The sequence below is a fragment of the Gavialis gangeticus genome, unplaced genomic scaffold (genome assembly GCF_001723915.1).
Source record: "Gavialis gangeticus isolate Ggan-Ray unplaced genomic scaffold, GavGan_comp1, whole genome shotgun sequence".
Taxonomy (NCBI): Eukaryota; Metazoa; Chordata; order Crocodylia; family Gavialidae; genus Gavialis; species Gavialis gangeticus.
In genome coordinates this window covers 53,324,286-53,337,263 of record NW_017729029.1, presented here as the reverse complement: position 1 = coordinate 53,337,263, position 12,978 = coordinate 53,324,286, and the positions used below count along the sequence as shown (strand labels likewise).

Here is a 12,978-nt window from a genome sequence, read left to right as displayed (position 1 = left end):
GCGCGCCCTCTGCAGCCCCCTCGGCCGCAGGGTGGCCTCGGCTCGGCTCCCTGCTGGGTCACTTGGGTCACCTTCGTGCCCAGCCCGAGCCACCAGCGCCGCAGACCGAGAGGGCGGACGCATCCGTTCCTGGTCCTCGGGCGCGTGAGTGCCTCGAGGCGCCGGTGCCCGGCTGCGCGTCAAAGCATTTCGCGGGCGGCGACTCTCGATCATAAGGTTTTTAACGCCTGGAGTGTGGAGGGCTCGTATCTCGGTGGGTTTGGTGTTCCCCTCCCACGAATGGTCCCAGACAAGTTTCCCGTTCGCTGTCCTGTCGGATCGAACGCCGACGACAGGTATTTGCACGCTCGTGCGCAGTGTTGCGCGGATGCATCATGAGAACTGTTAGGCTCGCGTTAAACAATAGCGGGGCAGTTTTAATGTGAACAGGTTCAGCATTTAGGGTCGGTTTGAAAAGAGCAGAGGTGGGAACATAGGGAATCGCGTGCTGCGGCTGAAAGTCCTCGTGTGCTGACGTGTATACGTGTCATCTCCTTGTATACTAACGTGGTTCTTTTTCCTTTCCTTCCTGAAGGAATGGAGGGCAGAAAACTCATTTCTGCAACAGACACCCAGTATTCGGGCATGCTGCTGCAGTCGTTGAATGAACAACGCGGCCACGGACTTTTCTGTGACGTTACCGTCATTGTGGAAGACCGGAAGTTTCGAGCCCACAGAAATGTCCTTTCTGCCTCGAGCACGTATTTTCACCAGCTCTTCTCAGTGGCAGGGCAAGTGGTTGAACTGAGCTTTATCAGAGCAGAAATATTTGCAGAAATACTCAACTATATTTACAGCTCTAAGTTAAACCGCATTAGATCCGATCTACTTGATGAGTTGATTAAATCAGGGCAGTTATTAGGAATTAAGTTCATAGCTGATCTGGGTGTACCTCTGTCACAAGTAAAAAGCATATCAGGTAGTGTCAATGTTGGTACTGCAGAAAATTTACCTCCCGGCTCAGATCAAGAGGGTCTTGAAACACAAAAGTCTGTAGCGGCGCACAGGAATCATGATATGATTGGCGGGATGCCTATCATAACAGAATCCTTTACCTTGCATGGCGAAGAATATGAGACTACAAAAATTACAGTGAGTGATTCAGATGACGAGGATGATGATGTTATCTTTTGCTCGGAGATTGTACCTGCAAAGGAACGTCCTTCAGAGACCAGTGCGGTGACCCAGAATCAGCCTTGCCCAAATCCTGCTGTGGTTCCTGACCAAAAGCCCTGTGGAAGTGGTGCCTCTCCCCCTCTAAATACTATCGCAACCACTCAAGCACTCACTTTGCCTGTCAGCCAGCTAACTCCAAACCAAACACAACCTAGCGCTGAACCATTCGCGTCCTCGACCCCAACGCATTTGACTCCTAACGTCATTTTGCTAAATCAGTCTCAACTCAATCCGTCCCCAAGCGTCAGTTCCTTGCATGTGCCTCCTACAATTAACTTGCTTGAGGACAGCCATCAGCCATCAGCTAATGATTCTTTAACTGAAATGGAAACAACGGCTGTCGAGGAGGAGGAAGAGGAGGAGGATGTGGAAGATGATGACGATATCATTAGTTCGTCTGGCTCAGTCAGTAGCAGCTCTTTGGTTCAGCAGTCTTCTCCCCCAAAAGTTGCTGCATTGGAAGGATCAGGTGTACAGAAAAAACAAGTTGTTTCATTTGCAGAAGAACCATCTTCCAACTCCGGAGAGTTCAAAATAAAAATCTCAGATGTTCTTACTGAAAACAACAAGGATGCCCCTGCAGGGATAGCACCAAAACCTGTGATGGAAGGTCAGAAGATCATTACTTTAGACACAGCTACTGAAATAGAAGGCTTATCCACAGGTTGCAAGGTGTATGCAAATATTGGCGAGGATACATACGACATAGTCATTCCTGTAAAAGACGATCCTGAGGAAGGGGAAGCCAAGCTTGATGAGATGCCGAGAACATCTGCGGATGATCCCGCAAACAGAAAGCGCATGAAGGTAAAGCATGACGATCACTATGAGCTCATAGTGGATGGAAGGGTTTATTACATTTGCATTGTATGCAAGAGATCCTATGTCTGCCTGACGAGTTTGCGGAGACACTTTAATGTTCATTCCTGGGAGAAGAAATATCCATGTCGATACTGTGAGAAAGTTTTCCCGCTTGCAGAATACCGCACAAAGCATGAGATTCACCACACTGGTGAGCGAAGGTACCAGTGCTTGACATGTGGTAAATCTTTCATCAACTATCAGGTTATGGCTTCCCACATGAGATCGGTTCACAGTCAAGATCCTTCTGGAGATGCCAAGCTTTATCGTTTACATCCATGCAGGTCATTGCAGATCAGACAGTATGCGTACATTAGCGATCGTACAAGCAGTATACCCGTAATAAATGAGGATGGAATTGTTTATCATGTTGACACGGGAAAGGATGGTGCTGAAGGAACAACCTCTACTCCTCCAGCCAAGCAAATGACCTGGGATGATATTTTCATTCCGCAGGCAAATGATGCGATTTTTAAACAAAATCCCGCGGAGGGTAGTACTGAGTTTGAGTTTATAATACCAGAATCTTACTGAAATGTTCTAAATTATGCAAAAAGCTTCAGTACAGAAAGAGTGCAACTGTTTTTAAATTAACTGCTAAAAATATTGAAAAAAAATTGTTCAAGTGAAAAAAGGTGACCTGTTCTACCAAGTCATCAAAAGGTAGTACTTAGATGGATTATTTGTAGCTGCAAAATGGTTTGTAGAAGCAATTTGTCTGAAAGTTTACTTGAATACAGAATAAGACATTTCTGAGGAGCTGTCAATGTTTTTCCTAGTTCATTACTTTTGATCACAAAATGGAAATTTATAGCTTGAGGAGGTACAGTTTCTTTAAAAGGATTACAAATATTCTTACTTGTTTTCTTCTGAAATAATTGGGGTATTTACTGTACCGATGTTTAATGTAAAACTTTTCTTTCATGTTAGCACTTTAATGCTGAATTTTGTTTAGACATTAACACCAAGACCATAATAAGATTTTCAGCATAATCTTCTGGATATGGCATAGTTTAAAAAACAAAACAAAAAATCCTCCCACTACTCATATATTGACTCTGTGAATAGTGTATTACTGCATGGGTCCAAAATAGCTGATCCACTAGTTTGGAGACCAGTATGTCTTCAAACCAGCATCTTAGTTTTGTTTTTCAGGTCTGTAGGAAGCAATTATCTTCAGAAAAATTTTCAGACTGATTAAAAAAAATGCCCAGTTTGGGCTAAACCAAGTAAGCTTTATTTATATTTGGCAATACAGTAAGCAGAGTATTCAGTGGCTGGACCATTATATTTTATTCTTTTTGCAATGGAGAAAAAAATTCAAAAGACAATATCGGGGGTGGGGGGCATTTTAAAAAAAAGATAAAAGAAGGCTTGTGCAGCATGTTCTTCAAAGCGGGAAGAGTAATGTCAGGCCTTTTTACTACTGAAGACTAAGCAGGTAGTTTGGAATATGTTGCTGCTTTTCTGTTTTGTTCATTATGGAGAAAGGCTTGGATTAAATATTAAAATAATGTTTATAATACTCTTCCTAGCTGAAGGCTGCAGATTATACTTCCCAAAAAGAGAGAAATTATGTAAATGATGCCTCATCTCGATAGCTGAGACTTAGAGACTGGCGTAGCTAGATTTAAGCGAAGCAGAAAAGTTGTGAATTTTTTTTTTTTTAAATCCAGTAGGAAGGGATGCAGTCAAGAGGACTGAAACCACAATCAAGTTTTTTGAAAAAAAAAACCCACATAGAAACACAGTAAAATCTTTGTATAATTTCCATGGCAGAGGCATATTGATGTTTCATTTTCAGTTTTAGGTTTATAATGCCTTTTCCCCCCTTGCAATTGGTACATATTTAGGCACTTAGAAAATAGTTAGTAAAAGTCCAACTTGAACAAGGAATGTTAGATCCGAAAGAAAGCTGATCAGCACAGTCGTAGTCTAACATTTCTGGTCTAGTGACTTGTCGAGTCTTTGTAAATGGTAATATGAAAATTTACACAGAGGTTTTATAGATGACTGAAAAGGATTGTTGTGCATAGTATTAGTTAGTTATCAGTAATCTTGCATTACATTTCTTACCTAAACTGCAGTTAAGGATTTTTCTTCTCATTTTCATGTTTTTAAGAAAAATACTTCCATGTTCAGACCAACATTTATCTTATGACCTTCAACCTTAAATTTCCATATATCTGTAATTTTTAACAGACAGATGAATTCTGTTTCAAGGTAAAAGGTTTAACTGTAACTTAAGCTATAATTAAAGGGTACCAGAAATCAGTGTTTGTAATAACGGGAAGCAAAAAAAGAGAATTTGTTTACCTTTTTAAGTGACATACTTGGCCCTTCTGTTTTCTAGGCTGAGCGTATAATGTTGTAGGAATGTACAAATCGTATTGTAAACTGAGCATTTTAAAATTGGGAATTAAAATTCAGTTCAAAACTTTGTGCATTTGCAAAATCACAGAATAGTTTGATTTTCGTGTAGATGTTGGTAAACTGCCCTTTGGACAGAAGGGACGTGTTTTTAAATGTTATAGGTTGGATGTTGTTGGAGATGGTATTTCAGCAGTTAAACAGAATCCTCTGACTTATCTAACTGTATGCCACACGAATTTTGTAGTCCTTTGTCGTAAGAAATAAGGGTATTTTTTTTAACAACATCATGAGACATCTGGAATTATACAGACGTTGCAAGATATACATTCAGTAATAATGAAAAATAACAGCTTCAATATTTGCTGCTGAAAAGTTTTTTAAATCTTAAATTTAACTGTGCCTACTACAGGTGTCTTTAGAGGAAAACTGGAAAAATAGGGGTTAAAAGTTGTATTTTTGCTAGAAGACTCGTGTTTGCATGTGTCTCAGGGTCTTCAGTTTTCCTTGGAAGTGATTTTTAATATCCAAAGTCCAGAGGTCATGTAAAATACACTTTTTAATTTCACTTCCAGTATTTATTGGGTTGAAAACATGCTAGACCCCTTCTTTTGACTTTCCGTGGGGCCATAAGCTTTTATATTTAGATTTCTGGCTATTGCACTGTAGGACTTTTTTTAAACCTTAGCTTCCAGTTTTACTTAATTCAAAACCTCCAGTAAACATTAAGGAATTGGTTCTCAGCAGAAAATTGGATTTACACTGACTGGTTGAATCTGAAAATGCCTTTAAATAACTAGAATTATAACACCAAGCAGAGATCCTGTAGTAAACTTGATCATTTTCAAAATCATGTATAAAAACACCTGATCTGCTGCAAGATGTTACAACAGTGGCTGAGTCCTTGCTGTATGGTTCCTATGGGAATTTTTACCACAGCATTCCACTATATGAATAAAACAAATGTGGAAATAACAAAATTCATAGATTGCTTATTTATTTTGTACTGTTAAGGCATGCAGCTTATAAAAAGATGCAGAAGCTGACAACTGTACACATTGAACATTGGGTTCTCCAGCTGTTACCTAACTCCTCTGTGTGAAGCATTGTTCATTTTTTTTTTTTTACCAATGCTGTAGTGTATATACTTGTACAGCCTTTTCCTTGGCATACTTTTTAAAGTTGTGTTCTACTTTTCATTAACCAATACTTGATATTAGTTCTTAGAGCTTTCTATGGCAAAAATAAAAGGTTTTAATTCTAGAGATGTGTAGAATGGTTCTTTTCAAGGACAGCCACCTCTGTGCAGTTTAACACTCTTTGGATCCCCTTGTACTCCTACAGCCTTTTAACAGTAGCAGCAGGTGCTCACAACTTTTTGCAGCTTAAGTCTTCAATAACTGAAGTAGCTGAATGCTCTACATTCAGTTTTGTCATGAGGCAGCTGCACAATCATAATGTATGCTGACCTTTTCTGCATTTTACTTGCAACTTGCTTCTGCTGGTGTAGAACTTAATATTCTGTTGTATTTGGCTGACACTGCAGCTGACTTGTGGGCGGTGAGTTCATAGTCCTAACTAGCCCGTACTGGTTCTGGTTGGGAGTGTTTAGATCTGTATTTAACCATGATGTTCCACTGAACTACTAGTTATTTAGTTGACTCCTGTTTATGGAAGAAAACCCTCAGTTTTGCAGCCCTTTGAGTAATACTTGTGTGAGGAGACCCACTAAACTCGAGGTTATTATTTTGCATGGGTAAGTGCTACTTGGCACAGTAGACATTTGTTCTCTTGGGAAAGAATTTGATGAGAACTTGAACTAATGCGAAATCTCTCAGAAGTAGTCAGGGTTGAAAAAGCATCAGATTCCTTTCCTTTTTCGTTTCCTTGTGACAAGGTATTTAGCAGAACATGCAGATTCATTAGACTGACAGGCCGAGCAATAGATAAACATCTTAGTGGCACAAGGGTTGAACCTGCTGCTGTTGAGAATAGTGGGAAACCTGCCATAGATATCAGAGGCAGAATTAGGCCCAGCATAATGCATGGACTATAACAAATAAAGGGGATGCTGTCTGCATCAGATCATTCATTTTTGTGTTAAATAAAAAGCTGCAGAAATTAAATCTGGCTGATTGGAGTATGCAGGGCCTTGCTTAAAGGGTAGCACTTACCAGAGAGCTCACGCCGAATGTGTGAAAAAGGACTGCGTTTAGTGAAACAACAACGTGGAGGATTTCTTTGTCCGTTTAATGTATGTTACAAACTAATGTCTTTGTGAGCGCATCTACATGAGATGCTGCATCGCCATAGCAACATGCTACGGCGACATAGTGTCAGCGGGCACAAACTGTGACACTGCAGCTACGTCGCTGTAGCAATGCGCTCCCTCGTTATAGCATGTTGCTGTGGCAACATAGTGGCTAAAAATAACCATGCGCCATCATTTAGTACTTCCTTTTGGAAGTACTAAATGGCAGTATAGTAACAGTGGCACTGTAGGGGCACGTGTAGACATGCCCAGTGGGACTCTGGGTGTAAACACTGAGCATTACAATAGCAAATGGTGCTTTGGCTTTTTTATATGTATTATTTCCAAGTTGACACAAGATTTCCATGTAACACTGGTAAACTGATACTGGGGAACCTTGCCAAAAAGGAAAAAGCAACTCTGTAAACGTTTACAAAATTCACACCGTTTATTTTGGTTAAGTAATAAAAGGTACATATGAGTTATGTCATCTTTACATTCTCATAAGAAATGATGGATACAGTGCATAATACTGCATTTACATTAAATGCTTATACTTTTGCTGACGCAGAAAGAAAACGGGTATTTAAAACAGAATATCCCAGTGATACCTGAAAATGGAGTTGTCCTTTCATAGTGAATTTAAAGCAGCAATGCAGCTTTTGCTTAAATATTCCTGCACATAATAATCGAAAGTTCAGAGGTTCAGGGAAAAGAAAGCCTGGGACATTTCCTAGGTTTAGTCCTGCTGTCAAATCAGCCATGAGTCCTGATAATACAATTGCTTCCCAAAGATCCTCGTCTGGTAACTCAAGAATTATGCTCTCTGCTGGCTCTGTAATGTGCCTTAGACCTGTCCTCTACCATCCCATTCCTTTTAGCTTTAGTTAGTAGACAGGCACAAAGGATATGCTTTATCTTGGCCAGTTAGAGAGGGGATAGGAACAGTCACTTTTATTTCAAAGCTCTAGTAGCAAAGGGCTATTGTTTTAAACACTGGGGTAACATAGCCTTCCAACTTTATTTCTTACCCTCAAAGAGTTGTACTGGGAGTGTCACTGCCTATTTCTCCATTGCACACATTCTCTTGACAAGATGTGACTGGCTCAGACAGGTGCCAGGCTAATTTAAAACTGAAGGAGTATTAGTATGTTCAATTTATTTTTGGACTCCAAACCTGTGGAAGCTGCACTTGAAACAATCCACTCCTATAGTAAAGGTTACTGGCAGATTTTCTGTGCTTGCTACTGCTTTAAATTCAGTGAGCATCTTGCATATATTACTCCTTTCCCACCCCCTTGGTTTGTGAAAATGGGATACCTTGTTATTGTAGAGAAGTTCTCAACTGGGTTCTGGATAAAAAGTTTGATCTCTTTTTAGCTTATGAGACTTGTATACAACAGTGGAATGATCAGGTTAAAAACTGCCTTAAATGCTTTGCAAATGTGTAGGATTAAAACAGTATTTTAAAGTGTGATTGTACTCCTGAAAGTGACAGGAAGGAGGGTCACCTTTATCCTTTCCATCTAACATAAATTCAGATTTGGTTAGGCCGTGGGTAGGAGGCAGCTCTCATCTGAAAGCCAACTATTCTCCCTAGCTTGCGTAACAATTTTTAAACTCTGCCAGCTAAATTTTGCTGACCAGTACACTTTGTCTGCAGCACTGCTGCTGTCACACAGGTGCCAATGAGGGCAATATTTAGCCTCCTTGTTAATGCTCTGATGGAGGCAGCAAGAGCTTCCAGCCTTCAGGAGTAAAGAGTTTTTTAAAAAAATGTGGCTTGCTTATAGTTGTACCTGACGTAAGCAGAGATGAGGTGATGTGCCAGCTGGGTAACTCTGAACTGAAAGTTGCCATCTGAAGTCACTTACTGGAGTAAGACCATGCTGTCAGGAGCACTGTGCCACATAACAAAGCTGATCCTTTTTTGTTATGCAGGAGGCATGCAAAATCTGCTTGGAATCTAGATCAATCAGCACAATCATCATTTGAAGACAAGATGAAAGTCACTACAACAACTGTAAATTCTTATCAACTTCATACTAAGATTTTTTTTTTTTTTAACAATACACAATGTAGAATTGTATCTGTATGAGACTTAACACCTGGAGAGCAATAGTGGAAAGCAATACTGTAATACGGCCACGAATACAGGCTTTGTTTGGGGAGCTGACTCAATCCATTTAAAAAAGTTAAAAGTACGCTCTAAAAATATTTCCAACCAAAAAGACAAAATGATGTGATTTTGCTGCGCTGTGTTTCAGTGACTTGTGGATGAGTTTCTGATCCTTTCTGTGGCAGAACAGGGAAAATTGCACTTTTCCATTTAGGAGGTATCAGTAGATGGGTTGTAGATGCATAACTACCCAAACTGCATAACTCTGACATCATTCATAGCGGGGTCAGAAAGACTGAAAACACTTTGTTCAGTATCCTACTGCCTGGCTTCAGAAGCATTTTGAAATAAGCCAGGCTTCCTTAGAATGGCTCTAAAAGTTAAGGTCCCAATTTAAGGACTACAGTGCAGCAGATGCTGCAGATTTTTTTTCCCATTTGTTTTAGTGTTTTGGGTTAAACTCTCATGCTGTTCTTTGGCTTTTCCCTGGATAAGGATGTAGCCTGTAACCAGTAAGAGAGGTGCACAATGACCTACAGCTCAGCAATCTCTCACCTGCAGGAAGCCAAGCAATTATCAAGTGGAGCTGTTTGCAAGCACCTTCACTTTTAGAACAGAAAAGGGGCCAGGGCAACTGTTGCTTCTGGCTAGCTCTACTCCATCCTGGCTCAGTGGAGTATGGCAGACTAGGGTCAATAGTTCAAACCAGGTGGTATGTCCTTATTAAAAAAAAATGGCTTTGAAACAGAGGCCTCCACTAGTAAGCATCAGTGTCATAATCCTTGCCCCTCAGACCCACTTGTGAAACCTCAAAAAAAAAAAAAGCCTTGCAAGAAGAAACAGGCTAAACAGAAAACTTGATATTTGAAATTATCTTCTGTACTAGATCCCCCACCACCCCCAATAAATATAAAATGTTCACAATTATTTCAAGAGGAAGATTTCCTTTATGGTGTATAAGGTGGTGGCTTTTCAAAAGGTGGAAAGTATGGAGGAGAATAGCGAGGAGGAGCATTGGAAGACCACATGTAGCTTGGAGATGGTGACATCGACTGGGGGTCGTCTGAAAGCCCAGAAGGAGTGGAGGCTGGAAACACACTGGAATGCTGCAGAGCAAAGACAAGACTACTTCTGTCAGTCTCAGTCTTGCAATTACGGACCCACAAGCATTTCTTAAATGTCTGGTACTTAGATACAGTGACAACAACCTCAAACGTATTTCCTTTACCAAACGGTATGATGATTCTAATTTTAGGACTCAGTTCTGGAACTGCTTCTGCATATGCTTATCTTTATTCAAATGACTCCTCCCATTGATGTCAATTTAAGTACATGAATACGATGGTGCAAGATAAGTCTTAGCATGTTAAGCACTGAAAAAGTGCTAAGTCTAATTTTTGTTTCCTGATTTCTGCCATTTATTTGCTGCATCTTACTGAGCTCACCTGGTTTTGGTGAAGTTGGAAACAATACCAAGCAGTTTCTGTATGGGGTTTTTGGCTTTTTTATTAAGTGGCTGGGGGGTGGAAATGGGGCGGACAACTCTGTCACATGACATGATATTTGCACATCTGTCCTAAGTTACCAGACGGCAGCCTTTGAAATTGATGAAGCTCATGTGAGTTCCTCCTGCTTTGACAAGGGTGTTTTCTTAGTCCAAAAACCACAACTGGCACATGGCCAAAATCAAATTCTGCTTCTGTGCACATGTAAATAGTAGCAACAACAACAAAGAGCTTGATGCTGCCAGTTACAAAGTTGTGATGTTAGAAAAAAGTTAAATGTATAGCAGACTGCCTGTAAAGTAAAACCCCAAAAGTTATTGGTGGCATCAAGGCACTGTAAAGGTAGCTGCAATACCTCACTCCTTTATTCCTGCGCTTCCAGGAACTCCCATTTCCTAAGCTGACCTGTGCAGTAAGATTCATCCCAGAGACCCACTTCTAAGCTGATACCTGTAAAGGACTGGGTTTGGCATCATAACAGAGTTACCAGGACATAATGAGTTACCGCTGCAACTTCCCTGTTTGTCTGTTATAATGTGAGCACCTGGGGCAGGACTGAGCTACCTTGTATGCCTGGAAAGTACCCAATATACTACAGGCACTGCCAAAGACATAATAATGGTGAGGCTGCTTGTCATAGCAAAGGATGTGCTGTCTTGCAAAGGAAATTACAATGAGAGAGTGCCAACTCGCTGAGATGGAGCTGCATGCTACAGTGAGGTGGGGGAAGATGGGAAGTAAAGGCAGGATTTAGCACTGCCAGGGAGATCTCCACGGCGGGGTGTTATTTTCGTTGCTGTAGCAGCCCTCCGGGACCAAGACATTTGTTTCATGATGTTTCTTTTTCCCAATATATGTTCCAGCTTATCATGCAGGGATCTCAAGCAAGCTCACATGTCCTGGGAGTCTATTTCTTATCACATGTTTTGATGGCACAAGGGCTTTCCCCCTCGGCCAAGTTTCAGCTGTTGGAACACCCCAAATGTGGAGCTCTCTGGAGTGACTTTTCTGCAGCAGCCGCTGCTGTGACAGGGCTGGAGAACACAGCTCCAGCTTGTGAGCATTATGAAGCATCTGTGCTGCTGCCTAGCAACAGCCACGAGCCTTTGAGGAGAACTGGCTTTGTTGCAGCTGCAGAGCAGGCCTGACTTGTTTTGGCTCCAGACAGCAGTCTGATGTTGTTAATGAACCGGGCCACTGAAAAGGCTGCGCTTTCGCAAGGGCGGAATCAAAGGCAATAAAGAGGCGGAACAGGCCACTGCTGGGATGAAATGAACCACTCGTCTGGTCTGCGTAGTGGTGTCAGCGCTTGGCCTGGCTCGCTATCTGCAGCAGTCAAAACGCTGTAGGAATGAAATTTCTCTCACTGATCGATCTCTGCCCCCAGCCTTCCCCATGTGCCAAGGGAGTGGATCGTGGACAGCAAGGGCTGCTGTTTTAATGAGAGCTCTTTCTTGCTTCTATTCCTGTCTGCACATCCTACCTTTGCCCTTGGAAATGACTCGTCAAGAGGGCTGGAGTGTTGTTGACCAGGGAAATGCACTTGGCTCCAACTTGGTAGGAAACCACCCCAGCCCAACACCAAGCAGAGCGTACGACAAGGAGCCAGCTCAGCCACTGTAGTGTGCCCAGTGCTGGGTGTCCCACTTCCCTGCTCCACTAGGAACATGGGTTCTTGGTTTTCTGGGACAGATTAACACAACAACCGTCCAGAGCTACGTGGCAAGATTTGTTCTGCCAAAGATGCATCCCCTTCACAAGAGATTTTGGAGGAGGGGCCTGTTCCATTTTCGTGGAAGAAGATGCAGAGAAATGCAATGGGACACTGAGGCTGCTGTCATGGGGTGAGGATGACTTGCACAGAAGGAGAGGCCTGAGCCATTTGACACCTGAGACAACACTGACTAGTGGGAGTCAGCAGGATTGCAATCCTGAGTGCACGCATCACTGCTGAAATGAAGCACGGGGTATGCCCACTTGGCACCAGAAGCAGTCCAGCCACAGCAGGGTAGTGTTCTACCCCTGCTAACTAGAAGCAAGGTGACCGAGCCTGTGCTGAGCTCTGTGCTCCAGTGGCCAGACTGCTCTGGTATCCAACCCCGCTGGTGGCTGCCTCCTTAGCACCGCAGTCACTCCTGCGACCATCCCAGGCCCTCAGCACTCTGGGCTCTCACGCTGTGTTTACAGCAGTTCAGCGCCTCGGGGCGTTCTTCTCAGTTGTAGATGTTTGGGTAAACATCTGGGAAGAAATTATTCCCAGGTGAGCATCTTTACACTCACCTTGAATAAGGAACTGAATAAGCTGAATAAGGAACTCCTGGACCTCATTAAGCTCAAAAGAGTAGCCTACCCCAGCTGGAAAACAGGAAACGTTACCAAAGAGGACTACTCTTTGCCTCTGTTTTCTTGGACAGGACCAAGACAGCTCTCCCACCACAGGTAGGGGCAATCTTGGGGATAGCACTGCCAGGTCTCGGGTCTGCGCAGAAGTAGTTAGGGATCTTCTGGAAGGGCTGGCTGTTTTTAAATCTGCAGGCCCTGATGCCCTCCACCCACGGGTATTGAGAGAGCTGGCGGGGGTCATTGCTGTGCCCTTGGCCCAGCTGTACAAGCGATCATGGTCCACAGGCCAGGTACCCAGAGATTGGAAACTAGCT

At 42.4% G+C, this 12,978-nt stretch overlaps 2 protein-coding genes across 6 annotated transcripts in view; one reads left to right on the top strand and one right to left on the bottom strand.

Annotated features, from left to right (window-relative positions):
• Positions 1-12,978, top strand: part of ZBTB33 (zinc finger and BTB domain containing 33) — a 60,789-nt gene that overhangs the window by 10,334 nt on the left and 37,477 nt on the right. The window contains exons 1-2 of one of the 3 annotated variants that reach the window (XM_019521591.1): positions 153-335; positions 575-5,709. The exons of 1 other annotated variant lie outside the window; for it this stretch is intronic. In XM_019521591.1, the coding sequence (XP_019377136.1) occupies positions 577-2,610 (2,034 nt within the window). In that variant the 5' untranslated portion in view covers positions 153-335; positions 575-576 and the 3' untranslated portion in view covers positions 2,611-5,709. Of the gene's footprint in view, positions 1-152; positions 336-574; positions 5,710-12,978 lie in introns of those variants that run through there. One more of the 3 variants, XM_019521590.1, reaches the window with a different exon arrangement.
• Positions 7,123-12,978, bottom strand: part of TMEM255A (transmembrane protein 255A) — a 67,438-nt gene continuing 61,582 nt past the window's right edge. For 2 of the 3 annotated variants that reach the window (XM_019521594.1, XM_019521595.1), the window contains exon 9: positions 7,123-9,922. In XM_019521594.1, the coding sequence (XP_019377139.1) occupies positions 9,764-9,922 (159 nt within the window). In that variant the 3' untranslated portion in view covers positions 7,123-9,763. Of the gene's footprint in view, positions 9,942-12,978 lie in introns of all 3 variants that reach the window. The other variant, XM_019521596.1, reaches the window with a different exon arrangement.